The 25,218-nt window shown below is 45.6% G+C and overlaps 1 protein-coding gene across 2 annotated transcripts in view; it reads left to right on the plus strand.

Annotated features, from left to right (window-relative positions):
• The first annotated feature begins 15,932 nt into the window (after positions 1-15,932).
• The window catches only part of LOC141054888 (uncharacterized), a 186,828-nt gene continuing 177,542 nt past the window's right edge, over positions 15,933-25,218 (plus strand). The window contains exon 1 of one of the 2 annotated variants that reach the window (XM_073551778.1): positions 15,933-15,953. Coding sequence is in view for 1 of the 2 variants with exons in the window: in XM_073551781.1 (XP_073407882.1) it covers positions 21,537-21,560 (24 nt within the window). In the remaining variant the exon portion in view is untranslated. Of the gene's footprint in view, positions 15,954-21,501; positions 21,561-25,218 lie in introns of those variants that run through there. The other variant, XM_073551781.1, reaches the window with a different exon arrangement.

The raw sequence follows: 25,218 nt of genomic DNA on the forward strand, positions 1-25,218 counted from the left end.
TAGGCGAGATACTTGTGACATTTGCACAGTAATGACTTTCTTCTGACATCTCGACCATGCAGCCCATTTTTCTCCAAGTGCCTCCTTAATGTGCATCTTGAAACAGCCACGCTGCTAGTTTCAGAGAGTCCAGTATTTCAGCTGATGTTAAATGTGGGCTTTTCTTTGCATCCCAATTTTCCTGGCAGTTGTGGCTGAATTTTTTTGCTGGTCTACCTGACTGTGGTTTTGTTTTTGCAGAGCCTCTGATTTTCCTTTTATTAATCATAGTTTGAACGCTGCTGACTGGCATTATCCACTCCTTGGATATCTTTTGTATCCCTTTCCTGCTTTATACACTTCAACTACCTTTTCCCGTAGATCCGTTAATTCTTTTGCTTTCCCCATTACTCACAATCCAGAAATGTCAGTGGCTGGAAGAAAGATGCAAGAGTCTGTCTGGATCCCAGAAACTCACTCACTTTTAATGCACACACACTGATTACAAGCAATCGGGTGACAGGTGAGGATGTTACCTTTAGTAGCCATTCACACCCATTCGTGTCACCTTCTGTGCATGTTATCAGGCCAATATTACCACGGTATGTGAACTTTTGATCATGGTCATTTGGATGTTTTGGGTTGTCATTATGATTTAAAAAGAGAAAACAGTAGTTTGACAATAAATGGCTTCACCCAACCACTAACCATGAGTGGAGAAAAAAGTCTGGTGTTATCATTCATATTCTCTGAAAAAAGGCCAAGAAAGCAAAAATTCTGCCGGAGTATGTAAACTTTTGAGCACAACTGTAGGTCTACCACATTCAATTAAACCTGTAGTATTTGTCACCCACGTGTCAGTTGGCTTTCTTGTTGAGAGATATAAGCTAGGAGAAATAATGTTACCGGTAATAATGTGTCACGCTGTGACTGTCTTTGGTAAGGAAGAGGAGCCTCAAACTGTCCCTGGAACCCTAATTATCACTGTCCCGGGTACTTTTTAAGGAAGAAAGGCCTGAGGTCTCCAACCTTTTTGTGCTCCTGTTAACCCCTGATCTGTCCCCTCCCCCACCCAATGAGGCCTGGGAATGAAATATAACGTAAACAAGACACAAAGGCAAAGCAGGGATAACAGAAAGCAACAAACGTAAAAACTCACCAAAGGTGTATAGGGAAGGATAGGAATGTACCAACTAAATGTGAATAAGACTATGAGGAATGCATACACCCAAAAACAGCACAGAACTATCTCCAGTAGCAACTATGAACTTCTATTCAGCACAGTGTCTCCAAGACAGAGAGGGTCTGGCCAGATTTTATAGGGAGAGGTAATAACCCGATTAGAAGCAGCTTCAAATGGAGCTGCTTTCTGACCAGCATAGAAAGGGTCGTTAACCTCTAAAGCACTAAAGGAAACCAAATCCATTTAAGATGGGACACAAGCACACAGGCTAAATGGAAGATCTGCGATTCACAACACAGTGTTCTTCTAACCCCAGATCTCCCAGGAGGACATGGCACACTCATGACATAATGTCCCTCTTAGCAATGAAGGAACAACCAGGTTTCAAAATCTCTGCTTGATCCTCATTAGTGTGTAAAATAGGTGTTGGAATATGTTTGGTGGAACAACTCCATTCCTTTCTATGAGTGTTCACTTGCTAGATTTGTGTGCTATTTACAAGGTTAAGAAAAAAATACCCCCCAGAGGCTCACACAGGGAGAGCATGTGACTGTATTTTCTGGGGGTTTTTTTGTGTCTGTGTATGAGAGAAGTAGCCTGCTGTAGATGCTGCACAGATAGAGACACACAAATGATTTATTCCTGAGCTTATCATATATTGTTCCTGAATAAAGAAGCTCTCTTGTCACACTCTTGGAGAGTGTCCTGAATAATCCGCTGCCAACAGGTTATGGGCCCAGAGTGACACAGAACCCCAGAGTAACACAGCAACAGAAGCCCAGATCAAAAGCAGCACAGAGCAACAGAGAAGATGTCCACTAACAGCAATCCTGTCAAGTTCTCAGTGCTAAGCCTCACTAACCAGAACTACCAGTCCTGGAAATTCAAGGTGAAGATGCTGCTCATAAGAGAAGGTATGTAGCATAGTAATATAGTTATTAAGGTTGAAGGAAGACTTTAAGTCCATCTAGTTCACCCCATATCCTATCCTAACTTGCCCTAACATGTCGATCCAGAGGAAGGCAAAAAAAACCCATGTGGCAAACAGTAAGCTTCACATTGGGGAAAAAAATTTCGTCCCGACTCCACATACAGCAATCAGACTAGCTCCCTGGATCAACGCAACACTAAGGAATCTAGTGTATATACCCTGTAATATTATACTTTCCAAGAAAGGCATCCAGTCCCTTCTTACATTTTATTAGGGAATCACTCATTACAACATCATATGGCAGAGAGTTCCATAGTCTCACTGCTCTTACAGTAAAGAATCCGCGTCTGTGAGTGTTCTTAAACCTTCTTTCCTCCAGACGTAGAGGATGCCCCCTTGTCCCCGGCACAGGTCTAAGAGTAAAAAGATCATTAGAAAGGTCTTTGTACTGTCCCCGCATATATTTACACATTGTAATAATATCACCCCTAAGAATAACCCCAAGTGTAATAACCTGTCTTGGTATTGCAGACCCCCCAGTTCCCTAATAACCTTGGTCGCTCTTCTCTGCACCCGCTCCAGTTCAGCTATGTCTTTCTTATACACCGGAGACCAGAACTGTACACAGTATTCTAAGTGTGGTCGCACTAGTGACTTGTATAGAGGTAAAATTATGTTCTCCTCCTGAGCATCTATGCCTCTTTTAATGCATCCCATTATTTTATTTGCCTTTGCAGCAGCTGCCTGACACTGGCCACTAAATGTGAGTTTGTCGTCCACCCATACACCCAGGTCTTTTTCAGTGACTGTTTTGCCCAGTGTTTTACAATTAAGCACATAATTATACATCTTGTTCGTTCTACCCAAGTGCATGACCTTACATTTATCCCCATTAAAGCTCATTTGCCATTTATCAGCCCAAGCTTCTAGTTTACATAAATCCTCCAGTAATATAAAATTGTCCTCTATTGATTACCCTGCAGAGTTTAGTGTCACATGCAAATATGGAAATTCTACTCTCTATGCCCCCTACAAGGTCATTAATAAATATGTTAAAAAGAAGCGGGCCCAATACTGACCCCTGTGGTACCCCACTGCTAATCGTGACCCAGTCCGAGTGTGCTCCATTAATAACCACCCTTTGTTTCCTATCCCTGAGCCAGCTCTTAACCCACCTACACATATTTTCCCCTATCCCCATTGTTCTCATTTTATGTATCAACCTTTTGTGTGGCACTGTATCAAAAGCTTTTGAAAATTCCATGTACACCACGTCCACTGCGTTCCCTTGGTCCAGTCCGGTACTTACCTCTTCATAAAAGCTTATCAGATTAGTCTGACAGGAACGGTGCCTTGTAAACCCATGTTGATATTGGGTCATGAGTAGAGTTGAGCGATACCGTCCGATACTTCAAAGTATCGGATCGGAATGGATCGGCCGATCTTAAAAAAAAAAGTATCGGTATCGCCGATTCCGATACCGGAAGTCCCATTCAAGTCTATGGGACTTCCGGTATCGGAATAAGAAAAATCCTGTTTTTCCCTTGTACAGCCTCTCTGGGGTCTGTACGGGCCTTTCGGGGGGGCTGTGCCGGCCTGCCAGGGGGTCTGTGCAGGCTCCGGTGGTCTGTGCCGGCCTGCCGGGGGGCTGTGCCGGCCTGCCAGGGGGGCTGTGCAGGCTCCGGTGGGCTGTGCCGGCCTGCCGGGGGGCTGTGCCGGCCTGCCGGGGGGCTGTGCAGGCTCCGGGGGGCTGTGCCAGCCTGCCGGGGGGCTGTGCAGGCTTCGGGGGTCTGTGCAGGCATCGTCCGATGGGACTACAAGTCCCATCGGGCGATGCCTGCTACCATGACAGTGATTGACACATTAGCCAATGATGGGACAGTAGTAGTCCCATCATCCGGCTAATGTGTTGAATGTAAAAAAAAAAAAAAAAAATTACATGCTACATACATACAACATGCATACTACATACATGCTACATTCATACTACATACTACATACATGCTACATTCATACTACATATATACTACATGCAACATACATACTACATATATACTACATGCATGCAACATGCATACTACATATATACTACATGCAACATACATACTACATATATACTACATGCAACATACATACATATATACTACATGCATGCAACATGCATACTACATATATACTACATGCATGCAACATACATACTACATATATACTACATGCTACATACATACTACATATATGCTACATACATACTACATATATACTACATGCATGCTACATACATACTGCATGCTACATACATACCACATACATACTACATACATACTACATGCTACATACATACTACATATATACTACATGCATGCTACATACATACTGCATGCTACATACATACTACATACATACTACATACATACTACATGCTACATACATACTACATATATACTACATGCATGCTACATACATACTGCATGCTACATACATACCACATACATACTACATACATACTACATGCTACATACATACTACATATATACTACATACATACTACATACATACTACATGCTACATACATACTACATATATACTACATGCATGCTACATACATGCTACATACATACTACATATATACTACATGCATGCTACATACATACTGCATGCTACATGCATGCTACATACATACTACATACATACTACATGCTACATACATACCACATATATACTACATACATACTACATACAATACATTCATACAATACATACATAGACATACAGTACATATAACATAGAGTAACATACTTACCAATACTTGTCACATTGTTCCCCGAAGCCATTGTCTTTTACGGAATAAATATTAACATAACATAAACCACAAAAATACTCACCCACGATCCGAAGCAGTCCACGAGTGTGTCCCACGACGATCTTGGGTAGAGAACTGCAGCATCAGCTGTTGCTGCCGTTCTCTACGGGCTGCAGGAATCCAATGACGGAAGGTAGGTATCCTTCCGCACTGTATTCCTCCGCCACTTAAAAAAAAAAAAAAAGTCCCTAGTCTCACTTTATGCCATTGCTGTGTGGGAAATTCCCACGCAGCAATGGCATAAAGTGAGACTAGGGACTTTTTTTTTTTTTAAGTGGCGGAGGAATACAGTGCGGAAGGATACCTACCTTCCGTCATTGGATTCCTGCAGCCCGTAGAGAACGGCAGCAACAGCTGATGCTGCAGTTCTCTACCCAAGATCGTCGTGGGACACACTCGTGGACTGCTTCGGATCGTGGGTGAGTATTTTTGTGGTTTGTTATGTTAATATTTATTCCGTAAAAGACAATGGCTTCGGGGAACAATGTGACAAGTATTGGTAAGTATGTTACTCTGTTATATGTACTGTATGTCTATGTATGTATTGTATGAATGTATTGTATGTAGTATGTATGTAGTATATATGTGGTATGTATGTAGCATGTAGTATGTATGTAGTATGTATGTAGCATGCATGTAGCATGCAGTATGTATGTAGCATGCATGTAGTATATATGTAGTATGTATGTAGCATGTAGTATGTATGTAGCATGCATGTAGTATATATGTAGTATGTATGTAGCATGCATGTAGTATATATGTAGTATGTATGTAGTATGTAGTATGTATGTAGTATGTATGTGGTATGTATGTAGCATGCATGTAGTATGTATGTAGTATATATGTGGTATGTATGTAGCATGTAGTATGTATGTAGCATGCAGTATGTATGTAGCATGCATGTAGTATATATGTAGTATGTATGTAGCATATATGTAGTATGTATGTAGCATGTAGCATGCATGTAGTATATATGTAGTATGTATGTAGCATATATGTAGTATGTATGTAGTATATATGTAGTATGTATGTAGCATGTAGTATGTATGTAGAATGCATGTAGTATATATGTAGTATGTATGTAGCATGTAGTATGTATGTAGCATGCATGTAGTATGTATGTAGTATGTATGTAGTATATATGTAGTATGTATGCAGCATGTATGTATGTAGCATGCATGTAGTATATATGTAGTATGTATGTAGCATGTAGTATGTATGTAGCATGCATGTAGTATGTATGTAGTATGTATGTAGTATATATGTAGTATGTATGTAGCATGCATGTAGTATATATGTATGTATGTAGTATGTATGTAGTATATATGTGTTATGTATGTAGTATGTATGTAGAATGCATGTAGTATATATGTAGTATGTATGTAGCATGTAGTATGTATGTAGCATGCATGTAGTATGTATGTAGTATGTATGTAGTATATATGTAGTATGTATGCAGCATGTATGTATGTAGCATGCATGTAGTATATATGTAGTATGTATGTAGCATGTAGTATGTATGTAGCATGCATGTAGTATGTATGTAGTATGTATGTAGTATATATGTAGTATGTATGTAGCATGCATGTAGTATATATGTATGTATGTAGTATGTATGTAGTATATATGTGTTATGTATGTAGTATGTATGTAGTATGTATGTAGTATATATGTGGTATGTATGTAGTATGTATGTAGTATGTATGTAGCATGCATGTAGTATGTATGTAGTTTTTTTTTGTTTTTTTTTAACATTTAACACATTAGCCGGATGATGGGACTACTACTGTCCCATCATTGGCTAATGTGTCAATCACTGTCATGGTAGCAGGCATCGCCAGATGGGACTTGTAGTCCCATCGGACGATGCTTGCACAGACCCCCGGACATCAGCACAGCCCCCCGGCAGGCCGGCACAGACCCCCACAGGGTGCACAGCCCCCCGGCAGGCCGGTACAGACCCCCACAGGGTGCACAGACCACCGGCAGGCCGGCACAGCCCCCCGGCAGGCCGGTACAGACCCCCACAGGGTGCACAGACCACCGGCAGGCCGGCACAGCCCCCCGTCAGGCCGGTACAGACCCCGGGCAGTCCACACAGCCCCCCGGCAGGCCGGCAGAGACCCCCGGAAGGCCCGAAATGACGGCGCATCATGATGCGCACACACCGCGCATCATGATGACGTCAGGCTGTCAATCAACTTTGAACTTCCGATTCCGATGCCGACTTCCGATATTGAAAAAATATCGGAAGTCGGTATCGGAATTCCGATACAGCAAGTATCGGCCGATACCCGATACTTGCGGTATCGGAATGCTCAACACTAGTCATGAGGTTATTCTTCTACAGATACTCCAGTATAGTATCTCTTAGAAAACCCTCCAGGATTTTACCCACAATTTAGGTTAAACTTACTGGCCTATAATTTCCAAGTTCAGTTTTGTCCCCTTTTTGAATATTGGCACATTTGCTATACACCAGTCCTGTGGTACAGACCGTGTTATTGTGGAATCTTTAAAGATTAAAAATAATGGTCTATCTATGACTGTGCTTAATTCCTGCAGTACTCGGGGGGTGTATCCCATCCGGGCCCGGGGATTTGTCAATTTTAGTGATTTTTAGACACCGCCATACTTCCTGCTGGGTTAAGCAGGTGACATTTAAAGGTGAATTTTTGTTATCCCTGATCATGTTATCCGTCATGGGATTTTCCTGTGTAAATACTGTTGAAAAAGTCATTTAGCATATTGGCTTTTTCCTCATCCCCATCCACCATTTCACCGATACTATTTTTAAGGGGGTCAACACTATCATTTTTTAGTTTCTTACTATTTATGTAGTTAAAGAATATTTTGGGATTATTTTTACTTTCTCTGGCAATGAGCCTACTTGCTTTAATTCTCTACATGCTTTCTTTTTGTCCCTTATTGCGCCCCTTACAGCTCTATTTAGCCATAGTGGTTTCCTCCTATTTCTCGCATGTTTATTCCCATACGGTATATATTGTGTACAGGTCCTATTCAGGAGGATAATAAACGTCTCCCATTTTCTTTGTGTATTTTTATGTCTCAGGATATCGTCCCAGTTAATTGCACCAAGATCATCTCTCATCCGTTGGAAATTTGCCTTCCTGAAGTTTAGTTTCCTTGTAACCCCTCTACTACACATCTTATTAAAGGATACATGAAAACTTATCCTGTGATCACTGTTACCCAAGTGACCCTCAACCCTTACATTTGATCTGCGGTCTGGCCTGTTGGTTAATATTAGGTCTAGCAGTGCCCCCCCTCTTGTTGGGTCCTGAACCAGTTGTGAAAGGTAATTGTCTCTCATCGTTGTCAGACACCTATCACCTTTGCTGGAACTGCAGGTTCCGGTTCCCCAATGTATTTCGGGGTAGTTGAAGTCCCCCATAATAATGACTTCTCCTTGAGTTGCTGCTTCATCTATTTGCTTTATGAGGATATTCTCTGTTGCTTCCATTATTTTTGGAGACATATAACAAACCCCTATCAGTAATTGATTATTTTTCCCCCCTCCCCTTATCTCCACCCACAGGGACTCTACATTTTCATTAGATTCATATATATTATCACGAAGGATGGGTTTTAAGGATGATTTTACATATAAACACACGCCTCCCCCTCGCTTATTCGGTCATTTCTGAACAGACTATAGCCCTGTAAATTATTCCCCGGTCACGGCTCTCATCCAGCCATGTCTCAGATGTCCCCACCATGTCATAATTATGCTCCAACAACATTAACTCCAATTCCTCCATCTTGTTGGCGAGGCTTCTGGCATTAGTATACATGCACTTTATGTATCTCTCTGTACCTCTATTCTTTCTTAAATTATTAACTGTTCTAACCCCACCCCCCATGCCACCCCCACCCCCAATGTCATTATTTGTGCCCAGGTCTCTATCTGCACTGTCTTCCCCTCCTATAAAAGGAATACCCTCCCCCCCGTCCCTAGTTTAAACACTCCTCCAACCTTCTAGCCATTTTCTCCCCCAGCACAGCTGCACCCTCCCCATTGAGGTGCAGCCCGTCCCTAGCGTAGAACCTGTAGCCAACTGAGAAGTCGGCCCAGTTCTGCAGGAACCCAAACGCCTCCTTCCTACACCAATTCCTGAGCCACTTATTAACTTCCCTAATCTCCCGTTGCCTCTCTGGCGTGGCACGTGGTACAGGAAGTATTTTCAAAAATACCACCTTGGAGGTCCTTGCTTTAACCCCTTCACGACCAATGACGCCACATAGGCGTCATGAAACCTGGTTCAAATCTGACCAGTGACGCCTATGTGGCGTCATGACTTCAAAGCCCCCCTGCGGGTCGGGTGACCGGGGTCACTGAAAGGTCACCCGACCCGCAGATACAGGGGGCTTTGTAATTCACCACAGGGGGCGTGCCTTCGCCCCCACGTGGCTATGATCGCTCTGATTGGCTGTTAAAAGTGAAACAGCCAATCAGAGCGATAGTAATATTTCATCAATGAAAATTGATGAAATATTACAATCCAGCCATGTCCGATGCTGCTGTAGCATTGGACATGGCTGGAGACACCGATTCCACCCCCCCCACCGGCGATCGCCCCCCGCAACTGAATGACAGCGGCGATCTGCCGCCGCTGTCATCATCTGCCCCCCTCCCATTCCCTCTGCTCCCCGCCAGCCTCCGATCCCCCCCTCACCCCCCCGGTACCTCCGGTGTCCCCCCGTCCCTCCCGGTGTCCCTCGGGTCCGGGTGATGGGCGCCGCCATCTTTGAAAATGGCGGGCGCATGCGCAGTGCGCCTGCCCGAATCTGCCGGCTGCAGATTCCATTCTTTCATTTTGATCACTCTCACAGTGATCAAAATGAAAGAAAAAGTAAATAAACCCCCCGATTATCACCCCCATAGGTAGGCAGAACTAATAAAATAAAGATAATATTTTTTTTTTTTTTCCCATTAGGGTTAGGGTTGAAAAGAGGGTTAGGGTTAGGGTTGAAAAGAGGGTTAGGGTTAAAAAGAGGGTTAGGGTTAGGGTTGAAAAGAGGGTTAGGGTTGAAAAGAGGGTTAGGGTTAGGGTTGGAAAGAGGGTTAGGGTTGGAAAGAGGGTTAGGGTTAGGATTGGAAAGAGGGTTAGGGTTGGAAAGAGGGTTAGGGTTGGAAAGAGGGTTAGGGTTGGAAAGAGGGTTAGGGTTGGAAAGAGGGTTAGGGTTGGAATTAGGGTTAGGGTTGGAATTAGGGTTAGGCTTGTGGTTAGGGTTATGGTTAGGGTTGGGATTAGGGTTCGGGGTCTGTTGGGGTTAGGGTTATGGTTAGGGTTGGAATTAGGGTTAGGGATGTGTTGGGGTTAGGGCTGTGGTTAGGGGTGTGTTGGGGTTAGGGCTGGAGTTAGAATTGAGGGGTTTCCACTGTTTAGGCACATCAGGGGGTCACCAAACGCGACATGGTGCAACCATTGATTCCAGCCAATTTTGCTTTCAAAAAGTTAAACGGTGCTTCCTCCCTTCCAAGCCCCGACGTGTGCCCAAACAGTGGTTTACCCCAACATATGGGGTATCAGTGTACTCAGGAAAAATTGCACAACAACTTTGGGGGTCTAATTTTTCCTGGTACCCTTGGGAAAATAAAAAATTGGGGGCTAAAAAAATATTTTTGTGGAAAAATTTTTTTTTATAATTTTCACGTCTCTGCGTTATGTGCTTCTGTGAAGCACTTGGGGGTCCAAAGTGCTCACCAGGCATCTAGATAAGTTACTTGGGAGGTCTAGTTTCCAAAATGGGGTCACTTGTGGGGGGTTTCTATTGTTTAGGCACATCAGGGGCTCTGCAAACGTAATGACGACCGCAGACCATTCCATCAAAGTCTGCATTTCAAAACGCCACTACTTCCATTCCGAGCCCTTACGTGTGCCCAAACAATAGTTCCCCCCCATATATGGGGCACCAGCGTACTCAGGACAAACTGTACAACAACTTTTGGGGTCCAATTTATCCTGCTACCCTTGTGAAAAAAAAAATTGCTGGCTAAAAATCATTTTTTTTGAGGAAAAAAAAATATTTTTTATTTTCACGTCTCTGCGTTCTAAACTTCTGTGAAGCACTTGGGGGTTCAAGGTGCTTACCACACATCTAGATAAGTTCCTTAGGGGGTCTAGTTTCCAAAATGGGGTCACTTGTGGGGGGGTTCCACAGTTTAGGTACATCAGGGGTTCTGCAAATGTAACATGATGCCCGCAGACCATTCCATCAAAGTCAGCATTTCATAATGTCACTACTTCCCTTCCGAGCCCCGACGTGTACCCAAACAGTGGTCATCCTCCACATATGGGGTATCAGCGTACTCAGGACAAACTGGACAACAACTTTTGGGGTCCAATTTATCCTGCTACCCTTGTGAAAAAAAAAATTGCTAGCTAAAAATCATTTTTTTTTTAGGGAAAAAAAATATTTTTTATTTTCACTGCTCTGCGTTATAAACTTCTGTGAAGCACTTGGGGGTTCAAGGTGCTCACCACACATCTAGATAAGTTCCTTGGGGGGTCTAGTTTCCAAAATGGGGTCACTTGTGGGGGGTTCCACAGTTTAGGTACATCAGGGGTTCTGCAAATGTAACATGATGCCCGCAGACCATTCCATCAAAGTCAGCATTTCATAATGTCACTACTTCCCTTCCGAGCCCCGACGTGTACCCAAACAGTGGTCCCCACCCACATATGAGGTATCAGCGTACTCAGAACAAACTGGACAACAACTTTTGGGGCCAATTTATCCTGCTACCCCTGTGAAAAAAAAATTGCTGGCTAAAAATAATTTTTTTTTTGTGGAAAAAAAAATATTTTTTATTTTCACGGCTCTGCGTTATAAACTTCTGTGAAGCGCTTGGGGGTTCAAGGTGCTCACCACACATCTAGATAAGTTCCTTGGGGGGTCTAGTCTCCAAAATTGGGTCACTTGTGGGGGGGTTCCACAGTTTAGGTACATCAGGGGCTCTGCAAATGTAACATGACACCCGCAGACCATTCCATCAAAGTCAGCATTTCAAAATGTCACTACTTCCCTTCCGAGCCCCGACGTGTGCCCAAACAGTGGTTCCCCCCCACATGTGGGGTACCAGCGTACTCAGGACAAACTGGACAACAAATTTTGGGGTCTAATTTATCCTGGTACCCTTGTGAAAATAAAAAATTGCGCACTAAAAAATAATTTTTTGAGGGAAAAAAATTTTTTTTTATTTTCACGGCTCTGCGTCATAAACTTTTGTGAAGCACTTGAGGGTTCAAGGTGCTCACTACACATCTAGATAAGTTCCTTAGGGGGTCTAGTTTCCAAAATGGGGTCATTTGTGGGGGAGCTCCAATGTTTAGGCACACAGTGGCTCTCCAAACACAACATGGTGTCCGCTAACGATTGGAAGTAATTTGCATTTTAAAAAGTCAAATGGCGCTCCTTCCCTTCTGAGCCCTGCCGTGTGCCCAAACAGTGGTTCCCCCCCACATATGGGGTACCAGCGTACTCAGGACAAACTGGACAACAAGATTTGTGGTCCAATTTCTCCTGTTAGCCTTGTGAAAATTAAAAATAGTGTGCTAAAATTCATTTTTGAGGAAAAAAAATTATTTTTTATTTTCACTGCTCTGTGTTATAAACTTTTGTGAAGCACTTGGGGGTTCAAAGTGCTCCCTACACGTCTAGATAAGTTCCTTAGGGGGTCTAGTTTCCAAAATGGGGTCACTTGTGGGGGAGCTCCAATGTTTAGGTGCACAGGGGCTCTCCAAATGCGACATGGTGTCCGATAACGATTGGAGCTAATTTTCCATTCAAAAAGTCAAATGGTGCTCCTTGCCTTCCGGGCCATGCCGTGCACCCAAACAGTGGTTTATGACCACATATGAGGTATCTGTGCACTCAGGAGAAATTGCTCAACAAATTTTAGGATCCATTTTATCCTGTTGCCCATGTGAAAATGAAAAAACTGAGGCTAAAAGAAAATTTTTGTGAAAAAAAAAGTGTTTTTTTTTTTTACAGATCAATTTGTGAAGTACCTGGGGGTTCAAAGTGATCACTATGCATCTAGATAAGTTCATTGGGGGGTCTAGTTTCCAAAATGGGGTCACTTGTGGAGGAGCTCCAATGTTTATGCACACAGGGGCTCTCCAAACACGACATGGCAACCGCTAAATATTCCAGCATATTTTCCATTCAAAAAGTCAAATGGCGCTCCTTCCCTTCTGAGCCGTGCCGTGCGCCCAAACAGTGGTTTATGACCACATATGAGGTATCGTTGTACTCCGGAGAAATTGCCCAACAAATTTTAGCATCCATTTTATCCTGTTTCCCATGTGAAAATGAAAAAATTGATGCTAAAAGAAAATTTTTGTTGGAAAAATTAAAATGTCCATTTTTTCTTTCCACATTGCTTTAGTTCCTGTGAAACATCTGAAGGGTTAATAATCTTCTTGAATGTAGTTTTGAGTAGCTTGAGGGGTGCAGTTTTTAGAATGGTGTAACTTTTGGGTATTTTCTGCCATATAGACCCCTCAAAGTGACTTCAAATGTGAGGTGGTCCCTAAAAAAATGGTTTTGTAAATTTTATTGTAAAAATGAGAAATCGCTGGTCAACTTTTAACCCTTATAACTTCCTAACAAAAAAATATTTTGTTTCCAAAATTGTGCTGATGTAAAGTAGACATATGGGAAATGTTATTTATTAACTATTTTGTGTCACATAACTCTCTGGTTTAACAGAATAAAAATTCAAAATTTGAAAATTGCAAAATTTTCTAAATTTTCACCAAATTTCTGATTTTTTGACAAATAAACGCAAAAATTATCAACCTAAATTTACCACTAACATGAAGCCCAATATGTCACGAAAAAACAATCTCAGAATCGCTAGGATCCATTGAAGCGTTCCTGAGTTATTACCTCATAAAGGGACACTGGTCAGAATTGCAAAAAATGGCCTGGTCATTAAGGTCAAAATAGGCTTGGTCATGAAGGGGTTAAGCTTACAGCCTAATTCCCTGAAATCATCTTTAAGGACCTTCCACCTACATCTAACTTTGTCATTAGTGCCAATGTGCACCATGACCGCTGGATCCTCACCAGCCCCTCCCAGTAACCTGTCAACCCGATCAGCGATGTGTCGGACTTGAGCGCCAGGTAGGCAGCACACTGTTCGACGATCCCTGTCTTTGTGACAGATTGCCCTATCTGTTCCCCTAATAATTGAGTCCCCCACTACCAGCACCTGTCTGGACTGCCCTGCTCTCGAATTTCCCCCCTTACTGGAGCAGACACTCCTCCAGCTTTCAGAGGACATGCCTTGCTGCAGCAGTGCTACTCCTGCACTAACACTCCCCTCATCTGCCAACTTAGCAAACTTATTGGAGTGAGGCAGATCAGGACTAGCCTCCCTGGTGCTCTTCCCTCTACCCCGCCTTCTAACTGTCACCCAGCTAGCTGCTTCATTGTCCTGCAGCTCAAACCTAGCATCCCCCCCTCATCTATCCCATTGAGCGTCTGCTCAGTGAGCAGAAGACTCCTTTCCATATTGTCTATGGATCTCAGTGTTGCCAGCTGCACCTTTAGATCCAGTATCTGGACTTCCGAATGCACAACGTTCTCACATCTCGCACAGCAGTATGCACCCTCGACCGGCTGGTCAAGGATTTCATACATGCGGCAAGACGTGCACTGGATGGCATTGGCAATAGTGGAGCACATCCTAATGGGGATTGCACCAGACAGAAAAGATAAGCAAAAATAAAATAAAAAGTATTAATAAAATATAACAGCAATTCAGTAATGCCTCCCTTGGAAACTCCCTGAATCCAAAGTCACTGAATCACAAGTCACACACCACAGTTCGCACTTAAGCTCAGGTCACACTCAGCTCGTTCACACTCTCAGGTAGAAGATTTAAAAGAGATTTTTTTCCCTTTAACCAGCACACCACCCTGCTGGTCAATGGACTTCCAAAAGGAGTTGAGCTCCAACCAGTTGTCCCTTATAAACCCTTAATTATGAACTCCCACCCTTAATTAACCCCTTGTCAATATAGTTACACCGCAAGATTTAAATGCAATACAGTTAACCCTTAAAAACACATAGTAAAATAAGAGATTAACCCTGTAGAGAGAAAATATAGGTTAAACAAGCCCCCCAAAAATTGAACAGATGGAAAGCACTCAGCAACCTACAATTCAGCAAATCACACAGGTATTTGTTTAAGGTTTTCCAAATACCTCTTCACTGAATCACAAGTCACACTCAGCTCGTTCACACTCGCTCAGGCAGAAGATTTAAAAGAGATTTTATTTTCCCTTTTACCAACACACCACCCTGCTGCTCAATGCGGTTCCAAAAGGAAATATACTCTTCTCTCCTGAGCTCCGCCCCCTGATCACATGACAGGGACATCACCACAGGTCCTTCACCTCTTCTGAGTTCCGCCCCCTGATCACATGGTGGTGATGTCACCACAGGTCCTTCACCTCTTCTCTCCTAAGCCCCGCCCCCTGGTCACGTGACGGTAACATCACCATAGGTCCTTCACCACTTCTCTACTGAGCTCCGCCCCAATCACATGATGGTGACATCACCATAGGTCCTTCACCACTTCTCTACTGAGCTCTGCCCCTGATCACATGACGGTGACATCACCATAGGTCCTTCACCACTTCTCTCCTGAGCTCCTCCCCCTGGTCACATGACGGTGACGTCCCCACAGGTCCTTCACTTCTCTCCTGAGCCCCGGCCCCTGATCACGACGGTGACGTCACCACAGATTCTTCACCTCTCCTGAGCCCCGGCCCCCTGATCACATGACGGTGACGTCCCCACAGGTCCTTCACAACTTCTCTCTTGAGCCCCGCCCCCTGATCACATGACGGTGATGTCACCACAGGTCCTTCCGCTCTCAGTGCAGCAGCTCCGTCCCGGTTGTGTGCAGCTCGTGTTCTCTGGGATCTGCCAGCAGCAGATTTCCGGTTCCTGCCATTCCGGTGAGATTACAGGAGGGTTTGGTGGAGTTTTGGTGCTTGTGGTGAATCTGTGAGAGGAGAGTGTGGGGTGAGATCAGAGCTGTTCCTGTTGAGGCTCCTGCTCCATGTGACTGCGGCTCCTCAGTGTTGGGGATGTGCAGCATTGAATGGGGGATGTGCAGCGTCTCCTCCTCATCTCACGGCCCCCGCTGGAGGCGTAGTTACCACGGTGACCGTCCCCCGCTGGAGGCGTAGTTACCACGGTGACCGTCCCCTGCTGGAGGCGAAGTTACCATGGTGACCGTCCCCCGCTGGAGGTGTAGTTACCACGGTGACCGTCCCCCCCTGGTGGTGTAGTTACCACGGTGACCATCCCCCGCTGGCAGCGTAGTTACCATGGTGACCCTCCCCCGCTGGCAGCGTAGTTACCACAGTGACCCTCCCCCGCTGGCAGCGTAGTTACCACAGTGACCCTCCCCCGCTGGCGGCGTAGTTATTACGGCGACCCTCCCCCGCTGGTGGCGTAGTTACCACGGTGACCCTACCCCGCTGGTGAAGTTATCACGGTGACCCTCCGCTGGCGTAGTTATCACAGTGACTCTCCACTGGCAGCGTAGTTACCGCGGTGACCCTCCTCCGCTGGCGGAGTAGTTACCACGGTGACCCTCCCCCGCTGGTGGCGTAGTTATCACGGTGACCCTCCCCCGCTGACGGCATAGTTACCACGGTGACCCTCCTCCGCTGGCGGCGTAGTAACTAACTGTGTTAGTTATAACAAATTATAATAATTATATTGCACACAAATTGTTTGTCGTCTCCTCCTGTATATAGTATATACTTGTGTGTCGTCTCCTCCTGTATATAGTATATACCTGTATGTCATCTTCCCTGTATATAGTATATACCTGTATGCCATCTCCTGTGTATAGTATATACCTGTATGCCATCTCCTGTATATGGTATATACCTGTGTCCTCTCCTGTATATAATATATACTTGTGTGTCATCTTCCCCTGTATATAGTATATACCTGTATGTCATCTCCAGGTTCCCTCCATCTGTACACAGTGGAGGCGCAGTCCCCTAAAAACAGAACATTTCAGCGCGGCCGGTCTGCCCCGATGATCGGTACTGCAAATCTGAGGCCGCAGTGTGAGGAGCAGTCGTCAGAGCTGTCGGGCGCGGTGACTTCTGGGGATGCTCGGGGGCGGGGAGCCAGGGATGTGCTTGGGGACAAGGAGCCCGGGATGTGCTCAGTGTTTGGGGGACAGGAAGCCTGGAATGTGCTTGGGGGGCGGGGAGCCGGGAATGTGCTTGGGGGGCGGGGAGCCGGGAATGTGCTCAAGGGGCGGGGAACCCGGGATGTGCTCGGGGGCGGGGAGCCCAGAATGTGCTCATGGGGCGAGGAACCCGGGATGCCCTTGGTGGCGGAGAGCCCGGGATGTGCTCGGGGGGTAGGGTTGGTATTTCTCTGCTCTGATATTTGTCTGCTGAGGGAGAAACAGCAGTCAGAATACCAGGATGGATGATGTGGGATATTAGGGGTTCCATTTCTGTACTCATTTCTGTAAGTCTTGGCTCCCTTTCTTCTTTCTGTAAGTCTTGCTCATTGAGGCGTAATAGAGCTTTTCTCTTAGAGAAAGCATTTTTCAGCCTTGTGGGAGTGTAATACTATTTAGTTAGAAATTGTAAAGAAGGACAAATATAGAGTGGGATTAGTTGTAGCTCTATAAAAGCCGTTTATATAAGCCGTCTTGCACAGCGTGTCCACATCAGACATTACCTGCCTGAATCCTGCTGATACAGGTAGTATTCACATGGTCAGGTTTCAAATACATCGGTTAGGGACTGCTCTGAGATGGGTATACCTTGATGTTTGGTAGAGCGGCTTAGTATACATTTTTTGCAAAAAACATCAACTAAATACCCTGTTTTTGTCATTTTTTTACTAGCACGTGCTGTTCACTGTTATATTTTTTTTTACAACAGAGTATTTTTATACGTTTGTTATACTGTGTTTTTCTGTGTTTCAGTCTTTTGGTGGTGTGAACACTGTCCTTGTTTGCTGTGTGCATGGCCCATATGTTTGTATTCAGCTCTATAAATAAGTTTAAAGCGAACCAGGCACTGTCAGGTTGGCGCTGTTACCCCGATTACTCCAATCCAGGTATCATTTTAATCTGGCTTGTGTTACTTTTTTTTAATTTGTGTTTGAGTTTATAAGTTAAAGAGATGCTTCATGCCAGACAAAGAAGTTCCTGATTCTGGGCTCCCCTGCAGTCTGTGTCAGAGGGTGGTCTGTGTCGGCACGGTAATAAATTGTGTTATTTCCAGCTTTGCAGAAGGACAATAACACCATAGAAATGATAAGAATAATAGGCCTCAGTTACCACAACTGTCTAAAAGGAAAACTGTTACTCATAGCAACCAATCACAGCTCAGCTTTCATCTTTTAAACAGCTCTGGTGAAATGAAAGATGCTTAGTGATTGGTTGCTTTGGGCAACACAGGCAGCGTAACCTGTTGTGGTCAAGAAGATGTGCCTATGAAATATACACTGCTCAAAAAATAAAGGGAACACTTAAACAACAGAATCTAACTCCAAGTAGATCAAACTTGTGTGAAATTAAACTGTCCACTTAGGAAGCAACACTGATTGACAATCAATTTCACATGCTGTTGTGCAAATGGAATAGACAATAGGTGGAAATTATTGGCAATTATCAAGGCACCCTCAGTAAAGAAGTGGTTTTGCAGGTGGGGACCACAGACCACATTTCAGTACCAATGCTTTCTGGCTGATGTTTTGGTCACTTTTGAATGTTGGTTGTGCTTTCACACTCGTGGTAGCATGAGATGGACTCTACAGCCCACACAAGTGGCTCAGGTAGTGCAGCTCATCCAGGATAGCACATCAATGTGAGATGTGGCAAGAACGTTTGCTGTGTCTGTCAGCGTAGTGTCCAGAGGCTAGAGGTGCTACCAGGAGACAGGCCAGTACACCAGGAGATGTGGAGGGGGCCATAGGAGGGCAACAATCCAGCAGCAGGACCGCTACCTCCACCTTTGTGCAAGGAGGAATAGGAGGAGCTCTACCAGAGCCCTGCAAAATGACCTCAAGCAGGCCACAAATGTGCATGTGTCTGCACAAATGGTTAGAAACTGACTCCATGAGGATGGTCTGAGTGCCCGACGTCCACAGATGGGGGTTGTGCTCACAGCCGAACACCGTGCAGGACGTTTGGCATTTGTCACAGAACACCAGGATTGGCAAATTTGCCACTGGCGCCCTGTGCTCTTCACAGATGAAAGCAGGTTCACACTGAGCACATGTGACAGAGTGTGGAGACGCCGTGGAGAGCGATCTACTGCCTGCAACATCCTTCAGCATGACCGGTTTGGCAGTGGGTCAGTAATGGTGTGGGGTGGCATTTCTTTGGAGGGCCGCACAGCTCTCTATGTGCTTGCCAGAGGTAGCCTGACTGCCATTAGGTACCGAGATGAGATCCTCAGACCCCTTGTGAGACCATATGCTGAGTGGTTTGCCCTGGGTTCCTCCTAATGCAGGACAATGCCAGACCTCATGTGGCTGGAGTGTGTCAGCAGTTCCTGCAAGATGAAGGCATTGAAGCTATGGATTGGCCTGCCCGTTCCCCTGACCTGAATCCGATTGAGCACATCTGGGACATCATGTCTCGCTCCATCCACCAACGTGACGTTGCAACACAGACTGTCCAAGAGTTGGTGGATGCTTTATTCCAGGTCTGGGAGGAGATCCCTCATGACAACATCCGCCTCCTCATCAGGAGCATGCCCAGGCATTGTAGGGAGATCATACAGGTACGTGGAGGCCACACACACACTACTGAGCATCATTTCCTTGTCATGAGGCATTTCCGCTGAAGTTGGATCAGCCTGTAATTTGATTTTCCACTTTGATTTTGAGTATCATTCCAAATCCAGACCTCCATGGGATATTCTTTTTGATTTACATTCATAATTGTTATGTTTTATTGTTCTGAACACATTCCACTATGAAATGAATAAAGACTTGCAACTGGAATATTTCATTCAGAGATATTAAGGATGTGGGGTTTTATTGTTCCCTTTAGTTTTTTGAGCAGTGTATATGATATATATATCATGTGATATTTATTACACGGGGCTTTGTGTGGAGTAGGCGGGTCTATGTGGAGTGGGCGGGGCTTGATATACACACACACATACATACATTCAGCTTGGACGAGGACAGGAATGAGACCACCAGAAGATTATTCCACTTCGCCCTGGAGATCATCTCCCTGCTGAGCGGAGAGTGTTGTGAGCTCATTTTTCCTTTCACCGTTGAGGTCTGATGAACTCCCTCCTCTGGTGAAGGAAGGTAGTGACGCTGATTACCAAACACCTGGGTAGCTAGATGATGACTGGGTTGCTGGAATTGAGGACTGGATATAAGGCAGCCGACGCTCTTCTGCCTTGCTGGTGATCCTGCTGGATTCTTGGAGACCAGTCTGATTCCTGCGTCTCAAAGCTAAGTTTTTCTGCTCTGCTTTGTACACTTTAGTTTTGCCTTGTTTTTTTGGGAGTTCTGCCATCCCCGGCCGGGGTGAGCTGAATTCCATTTTTGTCTCTGATCTGTTGATCTTTTGCTCTGTCTTCAGAATATACCTGAGTGCTGATTTAGTCTTTTGAAGCCTAGCGACTTCAGGGCCTGTTTTTCCTATCAGTCGGTTGGCACATTTTGGATAGGGTTTTTGCGGATGGCAGACAGCAGCTTTCCTATCCTGTTCTATTTTAGTTAGCTTGGGCCCCATCATTTGCTCAACCTATCTTTCTATCTGTGTTAGTGTTTTCATCTTGCTTTACCGTCATTATATGTTGGGGGCTGCCTATTGCTTTGGGGTCTGCTCTGGGGCAGTTTAGTTTTTCCCCTTTCTGTCTTTAGGCTATGTAGTTCTCCGGCTGTGATAGAGGGGTCTAGGGCACCATAGGAACCCCCCACGGCTACTGCTAGTTGTTGTGGATAAGTTCAGGGGTCTGCAATCCGATAGCTGCCAACCTCTGGTTTTTCTGGACTTAGCTAGTATTTTGTTTTTTCCTCCTTCGGTGACTCATCAAAACAGGAGAGGTAACTCCTCTACATTTCTATCAGCATTATTGTCTGATGTGACAAGTCCGACACCGGGAAGAGGAAATCCAGAATAGGAGGAGAAGGATTCTTTACCGTAAGAGCAGTGATTCTGTGGAGCTCTCTGCCCGGAGGAGTTGTCATGGGGATTCCCTATAAGAGCTGTAGAGGGGCCGGGATGTCTGTCCGGAGTGTAATAATATTCCCGGTTATGTCCCCAGATTACTGGAGACGGTTATTGATCCCGGGATTTCTACTGATTGTCAGATCTGGAGTCGGGAAGGAATTCTTCTCCCTAAGTGTCTCTCTCCATACACAGGATTTCACAATAGTGAGGAAGACACTGGGGGACTGTGTGACTCCCATCATCCATCTCCAGGAGTCAGGAGGGTGGAGCCCGGGCCCCATCACAGAGCCTCCCCCCGCACTCCCCGCTACATGAGAGGAACAAGAAGATCCTGGAGCTCAGCAACAAGATGATCGAGCTGCTGAGCGGAGAGGTGACTGCTGGGACATTATACAGGACTGGAGGATTCTGGGTGATGAGCGGAGAGGTGACTGCTGGGACATTATACAGGATGGCACTGGAGGATTCTGGGTGATGAGCGGAGAGGTGACTGCTGGGACATTATACAGGATAGCACTGGAGGATTCTGGGTGATGACCGGAGAGGTGACTGCTGGGACATTATACAGGACGGCACTGGAGGATTCTGGGTGATGAGCGGAGAGGTGACTCCTGGGACATTATACAGGACGGCACTGGAGGATTCTGGGTGATGAGCGGAGAGGTGACTGCTGGGACATTATACAGGACGGCGCTGGAGGATTCTGGGTGATGAGCGGAGAGGTGACTGCTGGGACATTATACAGGACAGCGCTGGAGGATTCTGGGTGATGAGCGGAGAGGTGACTGCTGGGACATTCTACAGGACTGCACTGGAGGATTCTGGGTGATGAGCGGAGAGGTGACTGCTGGGACATTATACAGGATAGCACTGGAGGATTCTGGGTGATGAGCAGAGAGGTGACTGCTGGGACATTATACAGGATAGCACTGGAGGATTCTGGGTGATGAGCAGAGAGGTGACTGCTGGGACATTATACAGGAGAGCACTGGAGGATTCTGGGTGATGACCTGAGAGGTGACTGCTGGGACATTATACAGGACGGCACTGGAGGATTCTGGGTGATGAGCGGAGAGGTGACTGCTGGGAAATTATACAGGATGGCACTGGAGGATTCTGGGTGATGAGCGGAGAGGTGACTACTGGGACATCATACAGGATAGCACTGGAGGATTCTGGGTGATGACCAGAGAGGTGACTGCTGGGATATTATACAGGATGGCACTGGAGGATTCTGGGTGATGAGTGGAGAGGTGACTGCTGGGACATTATACAAGATGGCACTGGAGGATTCTGGGTGATGAGCGGAGAGGTGACTGCTGGGACATTATACAAGACGGCACTGGAGGATTCTGGGTGATGAGCTGAGAGGTGACTGCTGGGACATTATACAGGACGGCACTGGAGGATTCTGGGTGATGAGCGGAGAGGTGACTGCTGGGACATTATACAAGACGGCACTGGAGGATTCTGGGTGATGAGCGGAGAGGTGACTGCTGGGACATTATACAGGACGGCACTGGAGGATTCTGGGTGATGAGCGGAGAGGTGACTGCTGGGATATTATACAGGACAGCACTGGAAGATTCTAGGTGATGAGCAGAGAGGTGACTGCTGGGACATTATACAGGACAGCACTGGAGGATTCTGGGTGATGAGCGGAGAGGTGACTGCTGGGACATTATACAAGATGGCACTGGAGGATTCTGGGTGATGAGCGGAGAGGTGACTGCTGGGACATTATACAAGACGGCACTGGAGGATTCTGGGTGATGAGCTGAGAGGTGACTGCTGGGACATTATACAGGACGGCACTGGAGGATTCTGGGTGATGAGCGGAGAGGTGACTGCTGGGACATTATACAAGACGGCACTGGAGGATTCTGGGTGATGAGCGGAGAGGTGACTGCTGGGACATTATACAAGACGGCACTGGAGGATTCTGGGTGATGAGCGGAGAGGTGACTGCTGGGACATTATACAGGACGGTACTGGAGGATTCTGGGTGATGAGCGGAGAGGTGACTGCTGGGATATTATACAGGACAGCACTGGAAGATTCTAGGTGATGAGCAGAGAGGTGACTGCTGGGAGATTATACAGGACTGCACTGCAGGATTCTGGGTGATGACCGGAGAGGAGACTGCTGGGACATTATACAGGACGGCACCGGAGGATTCTGGGTGATGACCGGAGAGGTGACTACTGGGACATTATACAGGACGGCACTGGAGGAGTCTGGGTGATGAGCGGAGAGGTGACAGCTGGGACATTATACAGGATGGCACTAGAGGATTCTGGGTGATGACCGGAGCTGTGACTGTTATGAACGGGTCGCCGAGGAGGAAATAAAAAGCAACACAAGCTAAGTCCCAGAAAACCAAAGAGTTTGGTAACTATGCAGACTACAGACCCCCTGATCCTAACACGCAACTAGCAGCAGTCGTGGAGCGTTCCTACGGTGGTCCTAGACACCTCGTCATAACCGGAGAGCTAAATAAGCCTAAAGCAGGAAAAGAGGAAAACTAACTGCCCCAGAGCAGACCCCAAAGGAAAGACAGCCCCCCACATGTATTGACGGTGAAACAAGATGAAAACACAAACAAAGGCAGGAAGAAAAAATGAGCAAAGGATGGGGCCAGACTAACTAGAAAGGACAGGAAAGGAAAGACACTGTCTGCAATCTGCCAAAAACCCTACCAAAATGTCCAACACAACTGATAGCAAAATTATCCCTGAAGTCACTAGACTTCTCCCACTATATCAGCACTCTGAAATATTCTGAGACAGAGCAAAAAGAGGCCAATCCAATAAAGGACAAATTGGCAAATACAGATAAATAAGAGTGGAAATTCAGCACAGCCCAGCCGGGCTGGCTGACCACACAAAAAAACTGAATTGACCAACAAGAGCAAGTGTGAACATTAGCAAAAACAAACTTAACTTGAGAAGACTGGAACAGAGCTGAGTCGAAGACCTGAGAAGCAGACTGAATCACCAGCACCAGGATAGGGCGTCGGCTGTCTTATATCCAGTCTGATACTCCAGAGATCCAATCGTTATCTTCCTCACCAGGTGGCAGATCACTACCAATTAAACCAACCTCACTACCTCCTGTCACCACCAGAGGGAGAACAGAAGGAGAACTCTCAACTGGTGTAGCAGAAAATGAGCTCATAACAGTACCCCCCCTTGAGGAGGGGTCACCGAACCCTCATCCATGCCACCAGGCCGATCAGGATAGGCCCGGTGAAAAGCACAAACCAATTTATTGGCATGAATATCAGAGGCAGAGACACAAGAATTATCCTCCTGGCCATAACCCTTCCACTTGACCAAATACTGGAGTCTCCGTCTAACCAAACGAGAATCCAATATTTTCTCTACCTCATATTCCATATTGCCTTTAACCAACACAGGGTCAGGAGGTGCCGCTACAGGAACTACTGGCTCAACAAACCTCTTCAACAGAGATTTTTGAAATACGTTATGGATTTTGATGGTAACTGGAAGAGCCAATCGAAAAGAAACAGGATTAAGAATCTCCAAAATCCTATAATGTCCAATAAATCTTGGCTTAAATTTTGGAGATGCAACCTTCATAGGAATATTCTTAGACGACAACCAAACCATATCACCCACTTTAAACCAGGGACCAATGGTCCTATGCCGGTTGGAAAAACGCTGGGCCTTTTCCTGAGAGAGTGACAATTTATCCACCACTTGGTCCCATATCTGCTGCATTCTCACAACCACAGTGTCCACGCCTGGGCAGGACAAAGATTCCACTTGCCCTGAAGAGAATCGAGGATGAAACCCAAAATTACAGAAAAAGGGTGACATCAAAGTGGCAGAATTAGCTCTATTATTCAGCGCAAATTCGGCCAAGGGCAAAAATGAGACCCAATCATCTTGATCAGCAGATATAAAACATCTTAAATATGACTCCAGGGTCTGGTTTGTTCTCTCGGTCTGCCCATTGGTCTGGGGATGAAACACGGAGGAGAAGGATAACTGAATTCCCAGATTGGA

Source organism: Dendrobates tinctorius, unplaced genomic scaffold (assembly GCF_039654945.1).
Source record: "Dendrobates tinctorius isolate UK_male_01 unplaced genomic scaffold, ASM3965494v1 ptg000180l, whole genome shotgun sequence".
Lineage (NCBI taxonomy): Eukaryota > Metazoa > Chordata > Amphibia > Anura > Dendrobatidae > Dendrobates > Dendrobates tinctorius.